Source organism: Saccopteryx leptura, chromosome X, assembly GCF_036850995.1.
Source record: "Saccopteryx leptura isolate mSacLep1 chromosome X, mSacLep1_pri_phased_curated, whole genome shotgun sequence".
Taxonomy (NCBI): domain Eukaryota; kingdom Metazoa; phylum Chordata; class Mammalia; order Chiroptera; family Emballonuridae; genus Saccopteryx; species Saccopteryx leptura.
This window is the reverse complement of record NC_089516.1, coordinates 37,316,985-37,337,297: the sequence shown is the minus strand read 5'-3', so window position 1 is coordinate 37,337,297 and position 20,313 is coordinate 37,316,985. Positions and strand designations below refer to the sequence as shown.

Sequence of the window (20,313 nt, the reverse complement as noted above, 5' to 3'; positions counted from 1 at the left end):
GGCTCCTCTTCCTGTCTCTTGTTCTGGGTTCAGGTTTCATATGTGGGTTCAAGACCCCACTTTTCTATGGGGAGGGAGCTCCATAGCTGCAATATCCCTCTGGCTTTTCAGCCACTGCACATGGGTGCAGGGGCTAGCCCTTTCCATACCTCTACTCTTTTTATGAGTCTGTCTGGCTTCTGTAAATCCTTGGTTATGATACTTCAGTTCAGCTAGCCTTCAGTTGATTATGCAGGCTGATTGCTCTATATTTTAGCTGTAAATCCAGTTTGGGGCTGGCAGCAGGTTTGTGTAGCTTTCATTTATTCTGCAGCCATCTCAGAATCCTTCAACTTTTTTTTTTTTTTACTTTTTGTTTTTGAATTTTCCTTGACCCATTGGTTATTCAAGAACAGGTTATTTATTTTCCACATTTGCAAATTTCCTAGCTTTCTTTTTTATAGTTTTACACCATTGTGATCGCAAAAGATACTTAATATGATTTCAATCTTCTTAAATTTGTTAAGACTTTTTATGACCTAACGTATGATCCATCTTGAATAATGATTTGTGTGAACTTGAGAAGAATGTGTGCTTTATTTCTTTTCTCTGTATCTTTTGTGTGTATATATTTAAGTGCTCCAAGTGAATTCATGTAGGTTTACAGTTAATATATTTTCTTAATGAGGAATGACTTATTTGTCTGTTATACTTTTTATGTAAAGTATATTTTATTTAAAAATGTATTGTATAATAAATATGTATTTTCTGATGGCTTTAGGCAACCCCTGTGTTTTGGTTGTTCGACCCCCGCCGGGGTCGCGACCCACAGGTTGAGAACCGCTGCTTTAGTGGTATGTTTTGTTTCCTTTCTTTTTATCTTTTGTTTAAATACTATAGGTTTTATCATGAGGCTTACATAAAACACCTTGTAGTTGTAACAGTCTGTTTTAAGTTTATAATAATTTTGATTACAAACAAAACTTATCCTTTCCCTACCCCTTCTACATTTTGTCTTTCTTGACTTTTTCTGTCTGACTTATTTCGCTTAGCATGATATTTTCAAGATCCATCCATGTTGTTATAGGTAGCAGTATTTCATCTTTTCTTATGGTTGACTTCAGCATTTTTTTATAAGATAAGTCTAAAGGGTTGTGGGTTTTTTGTTTGTTTTTTTCTCTGGTCTGGAAAGTCTTTATATTTCCTTCCTTTCAGATGGACAGTTTTTCAAGTAAAGTATATTCACCTGGTAGTTTTGGAGGGCTTTTTTTTTTTAGCACTTTGTATTTATCATCCTACTCCCTTTGGGCCACTGAAGGTTTCTTCTGAAAATGTACTGATACCTTATTGGAGTTCCCTTGTATGATATAAGATTTTTTTTTCTTTTTTTTCTAGCTATTTTCAAATTTTTTATTGTCTTGATTTTCTACAGTTTTATTATAATAAAGAAGTTATATAAAGCTATATAAAGAAGTTGTCTTTGCATTTAATGTATAAGGAAATATATACATGCCCTGGCCAGTTGGCTCTGTGGTAGAGCGTCGGCCCGGCGTGCAGAAGTCCCGGGTTCGATTCCCGGCCAGGGCACACAGGAGAGGCGCCCATCTGCTTCTCCACCCCTCCCCCTCTCCTTCCTCTCTGTCTCTCTCTTCCCCTCCCGCAGCCAAGGCTCCGCTGGAGCAAAGATGGCCAGGGCGCTGGGGATGGCTCCTTGGCCTCTGCCCCAGGCGCTAGAGTGGCTCTCCGCAACAGAGCGACGCCCCGGAGGGCAGAGCGTCGCCCCCTGGTGGGCGTGCCCGGTGGATCCCGGTCGGGTGCATGTGGGAGTCTGACTGTCTCTCCCTGTTTCCAGCTTCAGAAGAATACAAAAAAAAAAAGAAAGAAATATATACATGAGTTTCATATAAGTTGATGTCCATGTCTTTACTCCGATTTGTGTAGTTTTCAGTTATTAGTTATCATTTTTCTGCCTTTTTCTGTCTGTCTACTAGGAATTCAATAATGTAAATATAATTTTGTTTGTTGAATGCATTTTATTTGATGAATCCCATAATACATGTAGGTTTTCTTCACTCTTTTCTTTCTTTTTCTTTTTTGGCTATGTAATTTCAAATGACCCATTTTCATGTTTACATATTCTTCCTCCTGATTGATTGACTCTGTTGCTCTATTTCATTTCACTTAATGTATTTTCAGCTTCATAATTTCTGTTGGTTCTTTCTTATGATTTTTATTTCTTTGTTGAACTTCTCATTTTGTTCATGTATTGTTTTCCTGATTTTGTTGAGTGGCCAATGTGTGTTTTCTTGTTGCTCACTGATCTTCTTAAAATACTTTTTTGATTTATTTTTCAGGAAATTCATAGATCTTCATTTCTATGTTGTCTGTTTCTGGAAAGTTGTTTTTTTCGTTTAGGGATGTTATACTTTAAAATTTTTATTTTCCTTGTAACTTTGTCTTTATATGTGTTCATCTGATGATGTGGATACCGCTTTAGACTTTACAGATTGCTTCTGATTGGGTAATACCTTCACCAGTGAGTGGGCTTGAGGGAGCCAGCAGAATAGAGTGGGGTAATTCTGGCCCTGGGATAAGCCCAATGGCATAGTCTCCTTTCAGCAAGCTCTGTTAGCTGAAGTCAATGTAGGGATCTTTGGTGGCCAAAGCTGCAGGTGTCTGCACTGGAGACATCCTGATTTCTTTATCTCTTGTGAATGATATCTTAGTTGAAAAGGTCCTTCTTGGCCCTGGCTCTGGATCTCGTATTATTTTACTCTGTTGGTGCCATTGATTTCTGATACAGGGGCACCTATAGAACAGCCACAGAACCAGTGTCTGGATTATATGTTCTTACAGAGTGATAGCAACTCTGGGGTCTGGGGCACTGGCTAGCTTGAAGTGGTGACACTGGTGTCTGATGTGTGAGCACACAAATAGCCACAATAGAGTTAGTCTTAATCTCAGATGCTTGTGGAGGGCAAAGTTTCAGGGGCCTGTGTCATTGGCACTCTGCAGCAGCAGTAACTCTACTGCTTGACGTGTGGGCACACACAGAGCTTCCATGAAGTTTGGATCTGGAGTATTGGTACATGTGGATAGACAGTGCCTCTGAGGTCGTCTCTGCTCAGCCTGTAGCGGTGGTAGTTATGGTGCCTGAGACATGAGACATTATATATCAGGAATTGGAGGTGAGAATTGGAAAGTGGGTATATACAGAGAGTGGTTGAAGAACTGATCATAGGAGTGTGTGGAGCTCTTTTTGGATTGGATACAGTAGTGTTTCCTTCTCTGGTGGGTTCAGGTTCGTGATGGCTATTGGTTACATCATTGTCAAAAACCCCTGGTGTCCATGCAGAATAGTCTATTAGGGTCTGAACACTATGTGATTCTCTGCTATGAAAGCTTCATGGAGTTTATGATTGTTGTAGGTGATAGAATCAGTCGGAGTCTGAAAGACCAGTGTAACAGGCTTTAATGAAAGGAAACCTGCTGGGCTGTCTGGTAAGGGAGAGGGTTCTCTAACAGGTAGGGTTAAATAGGGGATATGAGGGTGGGGGCTGGTAGTCATTAAGGAAAAAATATATCTTTTAGTGATTTATGTAAGATTAACCGTAAATAAGCTAAGGGACCTTCCACAGCCAGGTTAGTCACCCAGATGCCCAGGGGGTAGTAACCTGGAACATCCAGTTTGTCAGTGTCCCTTTGTCCCCTTAAGGGAGGACGGGTCATGGCCCCCCCACCCGCAACCCTATCATTCCAGCCTTTTGTTATATGGTTGAGAGGTGATGATCATTTTTCTGTAGCTACTTCCTGCTGGTAAGGGGTGGCGAGTCTGAGGAAGAGATGGCTGACCTCAGGCTGTGGTGGCGAAGTACCAGAAGTCGGTGGCTTGGAGTAACAGGAGTTCATGGACAGTCCAGTTAGTGAAGGCTTTTAGGCAGTCCTGGAGGAAATTAGAGAAAAGGCACAGGAGACAGACCACATGCTGAGAATGTAGAAGGCAGGGTAGGGTTATAGGGGTGGTAGTCTCTCTTCTGTAACTTCTTCCTGCTGTTTAGGGGCATAGTCATAGGGGATCAAATTTTTCTGCCTGGTGAGTGTAAGTTTCAGGGGTGGTGTGTAGAGCTAGGTAGATTTCTCCAGTTTTCTGATTGGCGAAGGCCTGCATGCGGTTCTGTAAGAAGCTAGAGAATAGACATAGGAGACAGGGCCCCAAAGCTAAAATGACAAATATGAGAGTGAGTAGACCAATAAATGGTAGTAGCCAAGACACCCAGTTTGTGTGGAGCCACTGATTCCAAGATTCGGCTTGTTTTTCATGGATTTGTTGAGCTCCAGAGAGAGAGTGGAAATAAGACAGGGAAGTGGCCAGTCCCCCCACCCCCAGACCTAGTCCTGTAGAGATTCCTAAGGCAATAAGAAGAGGGATTACCTGTATGGCTTGTCTGGTCCTTTGATTGACGGGTAGAGTACTAGGAACTGGGAGAGACTCATGGGGTGGGATTATGTTGATATTCAGGGTGAAACAGACTAGGGTATAGGTTCCCATCCAATTAGTTGGGAGGCACATATAGGTGTTGGTCTCACACATATAGAAAGCCCCTGATTGGGTGAGACAGGCTGAGAGGTGAATAGAGAATAGATGGACAAGGGGTCGGTTTCCTCCGTCTGTCTCTAAACTCCAGATGGTCAAGGTGGAGGAAAGTGCTGCCCCGACTAGGGGGGAGACATGGTCAGAGGCCTGCTTTGAGTATTGCAACTGTATGGAAGGAGTAGTAAGTTAGGGATAGAGTCATGTGGTAGGATAGGAACATTTACGTTGTGAAGCTGTAAGAGTAGGGGGTTCTGTGAACCGAACAGGGTTAGAAAATAATCAGTTTGCTTCTGGAGAGACTTGATAGTTAACTCGATGGTTCTGATGGTCTTTGGGAAATTGAATAGTTATTGTGGTGTTGCAGAGGTTAGAGGGGAGAGTGACCAACTGGGACATCACCCTGAGCCTTGAAGCATAGGGGAACAGGTGAAAGGAGAGGGGTATTTAAAGTGACTGGTCCTTGAGCAGGAGGCGTTTGGGGTTTTAATTTTTCAAGCTGGGAATAGTAGGTTTAATATAGCTTGTGTGCTCGGTTTGCAGCTGAGGTAGGGTAATCTCCTATGAGAGTGCTGGCTCTCTCAAAGAAGGTGGCCCTTTTCTAAATCTTGTACATAAGAGTGGTGTGAAGGAGATGAGTATTATTAAGAGGAATAGAGAGAGCTGGGTAAGCTGAAGATGACATAGACAGACAAATCCAGCAGTCAGCTGCATAGGAGGAGTTAGTCTTGATTACGAGATTTTAAATAAGATTAAGAGAGCTTTCTAGATGTGAGGATTCTAAGAGGGAGGGTATGGGGGCAGAGTATGCCTTTAAGGGTAAGGAGATAAGAAAGAATAGAGCAAGCTGGAATCGCCATCCTGTCTGTTGCCAGAGGGTAGTCATAGTTACTCAAGGCTCAGGCTGTTCTTCTTCTGAGATTTTAATCAGTCTGACGTTGGTGAGCCCTAAGGGGGAGCAGGCATAAATCTGGGTGGTGATTCAGGTTGACTAGAAGGGTCATCCATAGGCATGTGTGGAGATGAAGCTTCTGTTTTCTTTAACCTGGAGACATGAAACTAGGGGGTCTTTCCCTGGAGTTTTGCCACGGTGGGGGTGGTGAGGAGAACCTTAGGATTCACTATGCTCGGTGGTAGAGGTAAATTTATAACAGAAGTGGGCAAATCTGGCCGGCTAAGAAGCAGTAACAAGCCTGACTCCAAGGATGGGAGGTGAAAGGAGAGAGAGGCTCTGTATTTGGAGAGTAGGTCCTGGCCTAAAATAGGTGTAGGGCATCGAGGTAGGAGGAGAAAAGAGTGTGTAAAGAAACACCATGTATTAGACAAGGCAGTGGATCTGTGGCCAACAGAGAGGGAATAAGACCATCAACACCAACAACAGTGATCTTTAAGGGATGAGAAGACCTGAATATTCAGGCAAGGCAGAGTAAATGGGCCCTGTATCTATAAGAAATGAGATCGGCCCTAGCCGGTTGGCTCAGTGGTAGAGCGTCGGCCTGGCGTGCAGAAGTCCCGGGTTCGATTCCTGGCCAGGGCACACAGGAGAAGCGCCCATCTGCTTCTCCACCCCTCCCCCTCTCCTTCCTCTCTCTCTCTCTTCCCCTCCCGCAGCCGAGGCTCCATTGGAGCAAAGATGACCCGGGCCTGGGGATGGCTCCTTGGCCTCTGCCGCAGGCGCTAGAGTGGCTCTGGTCGCGGCAGAGCATCGCCCCCTGGTGGGCAGAGCGTCGCCCTCTGGTGGGCATGCCGGGTGGATCCCAGTCGGGTGCATGTGGGAGTCTGTCTGACTGTCTCTCCCCGTTTCTAGCTTCAGAAAAATACAAAAAAAAAAAAGAAAAAAAAGAAATGAGATCGGCTTACCTTCACTTGGATGGCTACCCTAGGCTCATCCATGGTGACATGAGATAGGGTCAGTGGCCCTGGGCACCTTCAGTCTTCAGTGGTATGTCCCAGTAGACTGGGCAAGGTTAGGTTGGAGGTGGTAGGTAGGGGTGGAAGAGACTGAACCCTCCCTTGGAGGAAGCAAGAGGGCAGTTTACCTTCCAGTGTCCCTTTTTCCCACAGCTGAGTCGCGATTGGCCCACCATGAAAGCTGGAACGCCCACTAGTGGGCAGGAGGGACCAGGTTGACCAGCACTGCAAAAGTGGGTGGTTTTTATAAAAAGGCACGCCATCACGGTTCTAGTGTCTATCTCTGTCTGGGTCCTCCTTTTTCCAGACTTAGACATTGTTCCTCAAGGTCCTCTTTCCTGATCTCAGGCCCTTTTCCTGACTTCTTGACCCTTCTGTTTTAGATAGGGGGAAAGATCTGTGGAAGCTTTCAAGAAATAGCACTCTTAGGCACATGGATGCTTTACTGGGGTTACAATTTTTCTCCTGTTGGAGATGCTGGTCTTAGATTCCCCAGTGCCTCTGAATTGGTAACTTAAAATCCTTTTATTTCCAGAGAATGCTAATCCCCAGCTTCACAACCATCTGACCTGCTTCATATAAAACCAAAATGTGAGAGATGAGTTATAGACAAAGTAGAAAGTGCCCCTTTTTTCTCAGATAGACCTCAAGGGACCTGGAATGTGCACCACCCAGGGTATTAAGCTTTACTTAACAAATGCTAATGAACTAACCTTGCTTATAGCTCTAGAAATGTGGAAATATCCATAGATTCTAAATGGCTGTGCTTTATTTATTTATTTATTTTTTTGTAATTTTTTTTTTTTTTTCATTTTTCTGAAGCTGGAAACAGGGAGAGACAGTCAGACAGACTCCCGCATGCGCCCGACCGGGATCCACCCGGCACGCCCACCAGGGGCGACGCTCTGCCCACCAGGGGGCGATGCTCTGCCCATCCTGGGCGTCGCCATGTTGCGACCAGAGCCACTCTAGCGCCTGAGGCAGAGGCCAAGGAGCCATCCCCAGCGTCCGGGCCATCTTTGCTCCAATGGAGCCTTGGCTGCGGGAGGGGAAGAGAGAGACAGAGAGGAAAGTGCGGCGGAGGGGTGGAGAAGCAAATGGGCGCTTCTCCTGTGTGCCCTGGCCGGGAATCGAACCCGGGTCCTCCGCACACTAGGCCGACGCTCTACCACTGAGCCAACCGGCCAGGGCGGCTGTGCTTTATTAAAACTATTTTGCTTGAAATAAACTTTGACTATAATTTAAGAGGAAAAAGGTAATGGCTGGCTGAGTATTTGTAATGATCCTAGCAATTTTACAGAATTCAAAAAAGATTTGAACAAGCAGAACCTGGGAAGGCCAGATCTGAGGCAGTTCTGGAGCTCTCAAAATTAGATGTGTGGGCCTTCTTTTTAGTGTCCTGCTATTCATTCTTAATTTCAGAACCCTGTCATAGCTCTAAACAACCCAGGCACCTATTACTTTTAGTTGAATGGAGAGAGAGAGAGAGAGAGAGAGAGAGAGAGAGAGAGAGAGAAAGGGTTTTTTTGTTTCACTTGGTAAGGTTTCCAACACATTGAGAATAGAAACATTCTGCAGTGTAGACCTGACAACAGAGTTCCCACTCCTGGTGGTGAGCAAGTAGTTCTCAGTAAACACAAGATAAAGAAATACTTTAATAGATTTTTCACAAAAATGGGCCATGATTTTTCATTGTATCAATTTTTTTGTGTATTTTTTTTCAAAGTTAGAAGTGGGGAGGCAGTCAGACAGACTCCTGCATGCACCCAACTGGGATCTACCCGGCATGCCCACTAGGGGGTGATGCGCTGCCCATCTGGGATGTTATTCCGTTGCGTCTGGAGCCATTCTAGCACCTGAGGCAGAGGCCATGGAGCCATCCTTCAGCACCCAGGCCAACTTTGCTCCAATGGAGTCTTGGCTATGGGAGAGGAAGAGAGAGATAGAAAGAAAGGAGAGGGGGAAGGGTGAAGAAGTAGATGGGCGCTTCTCCTGTGCACCCTGACTGGGAATTGAACCCGGAACTTCCACATGCCGGGCCAACACTCTACGGCTGAGCCAACCAGCTGGGATTTTCATTGCATCATTTTTTATTTTGTATGCTTGGAGTTCCTTTTCTCTTTAATAAGCCTTAATAATACCAGTAAAAATATTTTAGTGTTTAAAATGTTCCAGGCATTTGGTTGTATTTACAAATGTATTATCTTTTTAAGTTATAAGTATTTTAACTTGTAAATATTTACAAGTGTGTTAACTCATTAAATTATATCAACAATCTCATCAGGTAAATATTATTAGTTTTGTTATTTATATTTATTATTCATTATTTGTATGTGTAAACTGAAATATAAAGAGTTTAAGAAACACTCCTAACAAGATACAGTAAACAGTGGAGTTGGGATATAAATTTATGTATTCTTGCTCTAGATGATTACTATGCAATAGAAATAAAATGTGAGTTATACGTAATTTTGAATATTCTACTAGCAATTTTTTTAAAAAAATTAGAAAACAAGTGTAATTAATTTTAATAATATATATTATTTAAACATGTCAAACATATAATTTTGACAAATTGCACTAGTGAATTTTCAAATACTCAATAGGAACATGTAGCTAATGGCTACTGTATCAGACAGCTCAGGTCCAGAGCCTGTGTTTTTAGACTTCAGAACAAACTAAACCTTGGTATAAAATCATTATTTTTGTCATTTATTAGATGTGTGATCCTGGGCACATTTCTAAATGTCCCAGAGCCTAACTTTTTACCTCATGTGTAAATTGTGTATAGTAATTGTACCTACCTCACAAAATTGTTAAGATTGAGCAATTTTACCATGTTTAGAGCAGTGCTTGGCACATATCACTGATTAACTATCACTGTTATCATCCATCATCATCATCATTTATTATCATGGCACACTATAGAACTCATGTTTCTTCCTTTTCTGGAATATTGTCTTACACACCTGGCAGTGATAAATCCTCCTTACTCTGTTTGCACCCATTTTTTTCACTGCATCTTCACAGCCACCCTGCTAGGTAGATATGCCAAATTTCCAAATGAGGCAGCTGAAGTCCAGCAAGATAAAATAACTTGTATAGACCTCAGAAGTAGGAAATGATAGCTCCAGAAGTATTGTTTGTTTTGAAGTCATAGACTTTTTAAAATTTATTTTTGTTTGAATACTTCTTTCTCAGGATCTGCAGTTCACAGCTTTATGTAGCTCTGTTTCTTTCTTAATTTTCTTAGGTTTGAAGCAGCTAAGAAGGAGGCTCATGCTGTCGATAAAAAGCTTTCAGAGAAGCAGGAAGATGATGCCACTCTGGAAAAAAAATGGCCCTTCCTTGGGGTTCCTTTAACAGTCAAAGAAGCTTTCCAGTTACAAGGTACTGTTCTTTGTATTTTCTTTCTTTAGACACATAAGGTGAACTCACAAATGGCATATATATTCTGAAGTTAAAAAACAAAAAAATATGTTACCAAAATAGAAAACTAATGTAAGGTTCTTCTCCAATTTTGAATTGATGGGAAATATTTTGCAAGTTTCCTTGAGAAGAGAGACAGTAATGGCCATCATCTCTTAAAATTCTATAGAATATGAGGGGCTATGTGCAGTGCCCACTAGTCCTCCACAAAGACTACAAGAATAGTATTATTATATCATTTTTCAAGTAAAAAAACTGAATTTCATGACCCTAAAGTAGCTCGACTAAAGCTGAACTGGGACTCTGATAAAAGCCCATGTTTTTTCTGTAATGCAATTCTTATTTTATAACTCCTGGATGTCCTCAAAAATAAATGAAAATCTCCCCTATACCCTCCTCCATCTCCCCTGCAGATGAGGACTTGACTTGGGGGTGGGTGAACACACAATATGGTGTACAGGGATGTGTTGTAGAATTGGGCACCTGAAACATGTATAATTATGTTATCTAGTGTCACAAAATAAAAATAAATTTATAAAAGTAAATGAATATTCCAGATGTTTGACATGAACATCTTTCCAAATAATTCATCAGTTAAAAAAAAAAAAGAAGTGTTTGAACTGAAAATAAAGAAATAATATAATAACATCTAATGGGATAGAGCTGAAAAAGTGATCAGAGGGAAATATATATAGTCGGCTGAGTATATTTGAAGTAAAGAAAGATTAAAATCAATAATGTAAGTTTTCACCTTAGCAAACTATAAAAAAAGAGAATAAACTAAAGTTACAGCAAGTAGAAGGGAAAAAATACAGATTAGACTGGAAATCACTGAGCTAGAAAATACTTAAACATAATTAAAATGGATGAAAACAAAAGTTGGTTTGAAATGACAAAAAATAAAATTGATGAAGTTTTAACTACATAAAATGAGAGACGAGAAAGAGAGAAAATAAGAAGTTTTAAAAATCATGAGAGAGGTGGAATAACAACTACTAATCATATTAAAGGAATTATAAGTTAATAATAACTTTGTATATTGCCTGACCTGTGGTGGCGCAGTGGATAAAGCGTCAACCTGGAAATGCTGAGGTCGCCGGTTCGAAACCCTAGGCTTGCCTGGTCAAGGCACATATGGGAGTTGATGCTTCCAGCTCCTCCCCACCTTCTCTCTCTCTCTCTCTCTCTCTCTCTCTCTCTCCTCTAAAATGAATAAATAAAATAAAATAAATTTATTAAAAAAATAATAATAACTTTGTATAAACACATTAGACAACATAGATGAAATAGAAATATTCTTAGAGAGATGAAAATAAAAGGGATTCAAGAAAACAGAAAATATGAATAGACATATGGCAAGTAAGATGACAAAATTAATCATTTAAAATATCTGCACAAAGAAAAGCCTAGGCCAAGATGACTTAACTAGAAAATTCTACTGAATATTTAATGAAGAAATAGTACCTAAAACTAAAAATCTCATTTAGAAAATAAAGTAGGACTTCCAGTTCTATGTTGAATAACAGTAGTCTAATCCAGAACAATCAGACAAGAGAAAGAAATAAAAGGCATTGAAGTTGGAGAAGGAAGATATAAAATCATCACATTTTACTGACAACATGATTCTTTAAACAGAAACCCTAAAGACTTCATCAGAAAAACTATTAGAAATAATAAACAAATACAGTAGTTGGCAGGGTACAAAATCAATGTATAAAAATACATTTTGTTCCTATACACAAACAGTAAGATTTCAGAAAAAGAAATTTTTAAAAAATTTGTTTTGCAATTGCAACAAAAAGAATAAAATACTTAGGAGGAAACCTTTTTTATTTTTTTTAAATTTTATTCAGAAAACTAAATTTAATGGGTTGACATTGTTCAATATGTCTGATTACATAGATTTCAGATAAATATTTCTATACCACTTGAACTGTTGATTATGTTGTGTACCCATCACCCAAAGTCAAATCATTTTCCGTTACCATATATTTGTCCCTCTATATTTCCATCCCCCCATCCCCAACCTCTACAACCCCATCCCCCTGGTAACCACTTCATTTTTATCTATGTCAATGAATCTCAGTTTTATATTCCACCAATATATCAAATCATACAGTTCTTAACTTTCTCTGATGTAATTATTTCACTCAGTGTAATGTTCTCAAGGTCGATCCATATTGTTGTAAATAGGAACATGTCATCATTTCTTATGGCTGAATAGTATTCCCTTGTATATATGTACCACATCCTCTTTATCCAGTCTTCTATTGAGGGACACTTTGATTGTTTCTATGTCTTGGCCACTGTGAATAATGCTGCAATGAACATGTGTCTTTTAATACCAACATTTTCCAGTTGTTTGGGTGAATACCCAGTAGAGGGATTGCTGGGTCATATGGTAGTTATATTCTTAATTTTTTGAAGAATCACCATACTTCCTTCCATAATAGCTGTACCAGTTTGCATTCCCGCCAGCAGTGAATGAGGGTTCCTTTTTCTCCACAGCCCCTCCAACACTTATTATTACCTGTCATGTTGATAATAAGCAATCAGGTTGAGATGGTATTTCATTGTACTTTTGATTTGCATTTCTCAAATAGCTAGTGAAGGTGAGCATCTTTTCATATATCTGTTGGCCAACAGTATGTCTTCTTGGGAGAAGTGTCTGCTCAGGTCCTCTCCCAATTTTTTCATTGGATTGTTTGCTTGTTTTTTGCTGAGCTTTGTGAATTCTAATAAGCCTATATTGCAGCTGTTGTTTGTAAATATCATCTCCCATTTGGTTGGCTGCCTTTTTGTTTTGTTGTTTTCTTTTATTATGCAGAAGCTTTTTCATTTTGATATAATCCTATTCATGTATTATTGCATTTACTTCCCTTGCCTTTGGGGTCAAATTCATAAAATGTTCTCTACAGCCAAGGTCCATGAATTTAGTACCTATTTTTTTTTCTACATGATTTATTGTTTCAGGTATTATATCTAGGTCTTTGATCCATTTTGAATTGATTTTTGTGTAGGGGGAAAAACTGGAGTCAAGTTTTATTATTTTGCATGTGGCTCGCCAGTTTTCCTAACACCATTTATTGAAAAGGCTGTCTTCATTATGATTTTGTCTCCATTGTCAAAGATTATTTGTCCATATATATGTGGTCTTATTTCTGGGCTCTTGATTCTGTTCCATTCATCTGTATGTCTGTTTTTCTGCCAATATCATGCTGTTTTGATTATTGTAGCTCTATAGTATAATTTGAACTCAGGTAGTGTGATACCTCTGGCTCTATTATTTTTTCTCAGGATTGCTTTGGCTATTCAGGGTATTTTATGGATCCCTACAAATATGGTAATATTTCATTTTTTATGGCTGAGTACTATTATATTATATACATTTACCACATCTTCTTCATCCAGTTATCCATCAAAGGACAATTTCTATGTTTTTATGTCTTGCCCACTGTTAATAATGCTACAATAAATACAGGGGTGCATAAATTTTAGAAAATAAAAGTTTTAAAAAAATTTGGTTAGATACCCAAAAGAGGGGTAGCTAGATTATAGTTACTTTATCCTTAATTTTGTAAGAAGCCTCCACACTGTTTTCATAGTGGAAGTACCAATTTATATTCCCAACAGCAGTGAATGAAGGTTCCATTTCATTCACAACTTCTCCAACACTTGTTATTGTTTTGTTAATAATAGTCATTCTAAGAGGTGTGAGGTGATATCTCACTGTGGTTTGATCTGCTGTTCTCTAATAGCTAGTGAAGTTGAGCAACATTAAAAGAGATTCAAAAAGACAAAATGAAATAGAAAGGTATTCATATTCGTGGATTGGAAGAATCAACAGTTAATGTATTTTATTACCCAAAGCAATATAGAGATTTAATGCATTCCCCATCAAAACCCCAATTACATTAATAAATAAATCGAACAAAAAAGCATGAGATTTGTATGGAGCCCAAAACAAAACAAAACAATGAAACAAACAAAAGAAAAATAGAAAAGCTTAAGCAATCCTGACAAAAATGCACAATATTTGCAAAAACATAGAAATTGTCCTTTGATGGATAACTGGATGAAGAAGATGTGGTAAATGTATATAATATAATAGTACTCAGCCATAATGCATATTACCTGTCTTCTAATCATTCTATGAAACAACAATAATCAAAAAAGCTTGGTATTGGCAGAAAAACAGGCATACAGAACAATGGAACAAAATTGAGAGTCCAGAAATAAACCCTCCTGTATATGGGCAAATAATGTGGGCCATAATATATAATGGAGGTAAGAAAGCCTCTTTAATTAATGAATGGTGCTGGAAAATTTGGAAAGCCACATACAAAAGAATGTCCCCATATATGAAAATTAACTCAAAATGGATTAAATACTTAAATATAGTACCTGAAACAATTAATTACATACAAGAAAACATAGGTACTAAAGTTAAAGACCTTGATCTTAGAGATTTTATGAATTTGACCCCAAAGGCAATGGAAGTAAAGGCAAAAATATAAAATTGGACTATAACAAACTAAAAAGCTTCTGAACACTGAGAGAAACTGACAAAATAAAAAAGCAACCAACTGAATGGGCAATAATATTTACAAAGAACAGCTCCAACAAGAGACAAATATCCAAAATATATAAAAAGCATATACAATCAACACCAAATATACAAACAATCTAATTTAAAAATAGGTAGAAGAGGCCCTGGCCGGTTGGCTCAGCGGTAGAGCGTCGGCCTAGCGTGCGGAGGACCCGGGTTCGATTCCCGGCCAGGGCACACAGGAGAAGCGCCCATTTGCTTCTCCACCCCTCCGCCGCACTTTCCTCTCTGTCTCTCTCTTCCCCTCCCGCAGCCAAGGCTCCATTGGAGCAAAGATGGCCCGGGCGCTGGGGATGGCTCTGTGGCCTCTGCCCCAGGCGCTAGAGTAGCTCTGGTCGCAATATGGTGACGCCCAGGATGGGCAGAGCATCGCCCCCTGGTGGGCAGAGCATCGCCCCATGGTGGGTGTGCCAGGTGGATCCCGGTCGGGCGCATGCGGGAGTCTGTCTGACTGTCTCTCCCCGTTTCCAGCTTCAGAAAAATGAAAAAAAAAATAAAATAAAAATAGGTAGAAGAGTGAGTCCAAGATGGTGACAGAGTAGGTGGACGTTCTAACTGCCACCTCCCAGGACCAAATTAGATTACAACTTAATTTAAGAACAGTAATCTTGAAAAACCAACTTTGGACTAAACGAAGAGGAGTGTATAACCAAGGATCACAGAAGAAGCTACACTGAGACTGGTAGGAAGGGTGGAGACACCGAAAGGGCTGTCCTACTCCCAGAAGCAAGTGGCAGCTGAAGGTCTAGAGGGATTGTCACTGTTGGGAGGGTTGTCTGAGAGGTGTGGGCCCTAAGCCCCAGGCCAGGAGCCCCAGCCTAGAGCCCCAGAGCCTAGAAGAGGCGTCCAGACAGCATTCGGTAGTCAAACGGGCCAGGGTTTCTTTCTGCGTAAAAGAGACAGAGCTCTTAGAGATTCAGGCTCCATCTTAAAGGGCCAGCATTGAAAATCTCGTTAACAGCCACTTACCCTGGGCTCTGGCGGGGGAGAGCTGAGAGGACTAGAGTTACATGAGAAGAGTGTAACGTTGGAGGCCGAGGGAGAGACACTGAAGGGGACAGCCACAGAACCCTGTGTTAGGTCATTCTCCAATACTGTAGTAACCATCTTTCTTGGGTGAAGCAGTCATCTCTGAGCATCATCAGCCTGGGGGAAAGCAACTGCTCTGCTTCGGGAGTCTCTCCTGCCTCAGTCATGAAGACTGGGTTGTGCTGAGAATCCAGGAAGCAAGGGGCACGTCAGTGACTCAATTTTCTGGTTTTGTGGCCAGAGCTTTCCCCCACATGCTCCCAAATCTAAGACTGGTGCTTTTGCCCCACAGGAGACTCAGTAGAAACTGTTTGGACTGTGGGAAGACCACACCTTTGGGTCAGAGGCCACATCCACCAGACTTCTGGGGCCACAGAGGTCTGTGAAAAAGGTCTGGACAGACTGACACCTGGGGTAAAGGGGTGGAGCTACACCCACTACCTTTCCTAATCACTGAATTGCCTCAGGTTCTAGACACTACCAGAGGTTTTTTCAGTGGCTGAGCCCAACAAGCAGCCAGCAGACAGAAGCTGCAGAAGGTGAGACTCAGGGAACCTTGGTCTTTTAAGCAGATCTTCCCTCAGGCCCAGAGTGGGTAAAGCCAGCCTATGTGTGCAACTTGGCATTTCCACATGCATCTAGGCCCAGCAGAGGCAGCCACAAACTCTGAATTGCTTGTAGCTCCAACAAGGTTGCTTAGGGCCATTCACGGGCAGTGTCTCCCACTGGTCTGTGCTGGGTTCCTGCCAGGGAGGCACAGGGCTGGCACATCCAGTGACAAGCTTCAGAGAGCATAAGTTCAGGAATTATCAACCCTTGATAGAATAGTATTGTAAGGAAGGGCTCCTCACACCTGGCCCAGCTGAGTCTTTCTACAGAAGACTCTGTGGGAAGACCAGGCAGCTGCAAGAGGAGGTGAGCAGCTGAAAAGTGGAGGAAAATCTTATGGAGCTTGTGGCTTTTACGGAGCTGCTCTCATCTATAAGTAGGAGGAAGCTGATCCTTATACACAAGTTGGCACCTCCCATACTACCCAGGCACAGAAAATGCTGACACAAGCAGTGAAAAGAGCAGTACCTGCAGACAGCCCACAGCAGGTTACAAACAATGGCTGGTGCCAACCAAAGAAGATACAGAACCAACACAACTGGTAGTGGGTGGCAGAAAGCACCAACCTAGATTCAGCTAACTACACAAGCAGCACACCCAAAGGAGGAGTCTAGCAGGCAACAGACACTGGAGAATAAATATGCCCAACAGGAAACATTGCACAGTGTGTAATACACATGATCAAGACTGGCATTTAGAGTCAGTCAGCCTGAAGAGATAACTTTACCCACGAAAGGGCCAACTGCATTGAAAAGTCGCATACAACAGGAGGGAAAACAATACCCTCAAGAAGCATTCCTAGAGCAAGGATAACAGATGGCCTGGAGTCAGTACCACCGAGCCCATCTTCCTCATAAAGACACGACAAAGATTACAAAGTCATCGCTACCTAATACACAAACAAAATGGGCAAAGAAATGTGACCCAAATCAATCAACAAGAGAAATCCCCAGAAAAAGGACTAAATGAAATGGAAGCAACCAAACTATCAGACGCAGAGTTTAAAATAATGATTTTTAGGATGCTCAAGGATCTTAGAACAACAGTGGATGGTCATAATGAGAACCTAAATAAAGAAATAGAAAGCATCAAAAAGGACATTGAAATAATAAAAAAAGAACCAGTCAGAAATGAGAAATACAATATCAGAAATGAAGACTGCCCAGAAGGAATCAACAGTAGGCTGGATGAAGCAGAAGATCGAATCAGTGATTTAGAAGACAAGATAAACAGAAGCACAGAAGCAGAGCAGCAAAACGAAAAGAGGCACAAAAAGATTGAGGAAACTCTAAGAGAGCTCTGTGACATACAGAGAAACAACATTTGCATCATAGGGGTTCCTGAAAGAGAAGAGAACGAACTAGGAATAGAGAACCTGTTTGAAGTCATAGCTAAAAATTCCCATAAAATGATGAAGGAAAAAGTCATAAAATATCAAGAAGCACAGAAAGTCCTATTAAAGAGGAACCCAAGGAGGCCTACACCGAGAAACATCAAAATTAAAATGCCAAAGTTAAGAGACAAAGAATACTAAAACTGCAAGAAAAAGGCAGTTAATTTCCACAGAGTAGCCCCCATAAAGATGACATCCGACTACTCAAGAGAAACACTTGAGGCCAGAAGGGAGTGGCAAGAAATACTCAAAGTGATGCAAAACAAGAACCTACAACCAAGACTACTTTATCCAGCAAGGCTATCATTTAAAATTGAAGGAGAAATAAAAAGCTTCCCAGACCAAAAAATAAAAAAATGGAAAAACTCAAGGAATTCATTACAACCAAAGCAGTACTGCAAGAAATATTAAGGGGCTTGCGGTAAAAAAGTGCAAAGGAAAGAAAGAAATTGAGAAAAAGTGGATTGTAGATTTAGAGAATAAAATGTCAATAAATGAGTACTTATCAATAATAACCTTAAATGTAAATGGATTAAATGCTCCAATCAAAAGTTATAGGGATAGAGTAGCTGCATGGCTAAGGAAACAGGACCCATACATATGCTGTTTACAAGAGACTTGATTCAGAACAAGCGATACACAGACTGAAAGTGAAGGGATGAAAAAAGTATTTCATGCAAATGGAAACAAAAAAAAGCTAGGGTAGCAAAACTTATATCTGACAAAATAGCCTTTAAAACAAAGGCTATAGTAAGGGATAGAGAAAGTCACTATGTAATGATAAAGAGAACAATCCAACAGAAGGATATAACCATTGTAAATATTTATGCACCTAAAGGAGCACCTAAATATATAAAGCAGATTTTGATGTACATAAAGGGCAAGATTGACAACAATACAATAATAGATTTTAATACCCCACTAAATCAATAGATAAATCCTCCAGACAGAAAATTAACAAAGAAACAGTGGCCTTAAATGGCACACTAGAGCAATTGGATTTAACTAATATCCTCAGAACCTTCCACCCCAAAGCAGCAGAATATACATTCTTTTCAAGTGTTAATGGTACGTTCTCTAGGATTGACCATGTTAGGACACAAAACAAATCTCAGTAAATTTAAGAAGATTGAAATCACATCAAGTATCTTCCCTGATCACAATGGCATGAAACTAGAAAACAACTATTATACAATAGAAAAACTGAAAAACATTCAAACATTTAGAGGCTAAATAGCATGCTTTTAAATAATGAATGGGTTAACAATGAGATCAAGGAGAAAATCAAAACATTCCTTGAAACAAAAGAAGACAAACATACAATAACTCAAAATTTATGGGACACTGTAAAAGCAATCCTGTGAGGGAAGTTCAAAGCATTACAAGCATACCTTAAGAAGCAAGAAAAAGCTCAAATAAACAACTTATCCATGCATCTAAAAGAATGACAAATAAAGCCTAGAAGATGTAGAAGGAAGGAAATAATGAAGATCAGAGTGGAAAGAAATGACGTAGAGGCTAATAAACAATACAAAAGATCAATGAAACCAAGAGCTGGTTTTTTGAAAATGTAAACAAGATTAATGAACCTTTTGCCAAACTCTTCAAGTAAAAAAGAGAGACAACTCAAATAAATAAAAGTAGAAATGAAAATGGAGAAGTAACAACTCACATTGCAGAAATACAAAGGATTGTATGAAAATACTATGAAGAACTTTATGCCAAAAAATTGGACAACCTAGACAAAACGGATAAATTCCTAGAAACATGCAATTATCCAAAACTCAATCTGGAAGAATAAAAAAACCTAAACAGACCAATTACAACAAATGAAATTGAAACAGTTATCAAAAAACTCCCAACAAATAAAAATCCCGGATTGAATGGTTTCACAGTCGAATGTTATCAAACATTCAATGAAGAACTAACAACTATCCTTCTCAAGCTATTTCAAAATATTCAAGAGTAGGGAACACTTCCAAACTCTTTTTATGAGGCAAGCATAATCCTCATTGAAAAACCAGGTAAAGACACTACAAAGAAAGAAAACTATAGGCCAATATCCCTGATGAATATAGATGCTAAAATTCCCAATAAAATATTAGCAAACTAGATCAAATAATATGTCAAAAAGATCATACCTCATGATCAACTGGGATTCATTCTGGAGAGGCAAGGCTGTTACTATAGTGTACCAGCCTTGTACATTTGTAGCAAAAAAATGAAACTAGACTACCAACTTACACCATTCACAAAAATAAACTCAAAATGGCTAAAAGGCTTAAATGTAAGTTGCAAAACCATAAATATCTTGGGAAAAAACATAGGCAGTAAACTCTTTGATATCTCTCGTAGCAATATTTTTTGCCAGTTTATCTCCATAGGCAAGTAAAATAAGGGACAAAATAAAAAATGGGACTACGTCAAACTAAAATTTTGCACAGCAAAAGACGCCATTTGAACAAAAGAAAAAGACAAACCACACAATTGGGAGAACATATTCAACAATACATCTGATAAGGGGTTAATAACCAAAATTTATAAAGAACTTGTAAAACTCAACACCAGGAAGATAAAAAAATCCAATCAAAAAATGGACAAAAGAAATGAATAGACATTTCTCCAAAGAGGACATACAGATGGCCAATAGACAGATGAAAAAAATACTCAATATCACTAATCATTAGAGAAATGCAAATTAAAACCACAATGAGATACCACCTCACACCAGTCAGAATGGCGCGCATTAACAAAACAACACAG

At 39.9% G+C, this 20,313-nt stretch overlaps 1 protein-coding gene and 1 non-coding gene across 2 annotated transcripts in view; one reads left to right on the top strand and one right to left on the bottom strand.

Moving 5' to 3' along the window:
• FAAH2 (fatty acid amide hydrolase 2) overlaps positions 1 to 20,313 on the top strand; it is a 108,371-nt gene that overhangs the window by 28,002 nt on the left and 60,056 nt on the right. Inside the window, exon 3 of the mRNA XM_066357639.1 lies at positions 9,735 to 9,871. Within this exon, the coding sequence (XP_066213736.1) occupies positions 9,735 to 9,871 (137 nt within the window). The remainder of the gene's footprint in view (positions 1 to 9,734; positions 9,872 to 20,313) is intronic.
• Positions 7,597 to 7,672, bottom strand: TRNAT-AGU (transfer RNA threonine (anticodon AGU)). Its single transcript has one exon. It is a non-coding gene; the product is annotated as a tRNA-Thr (tRNA).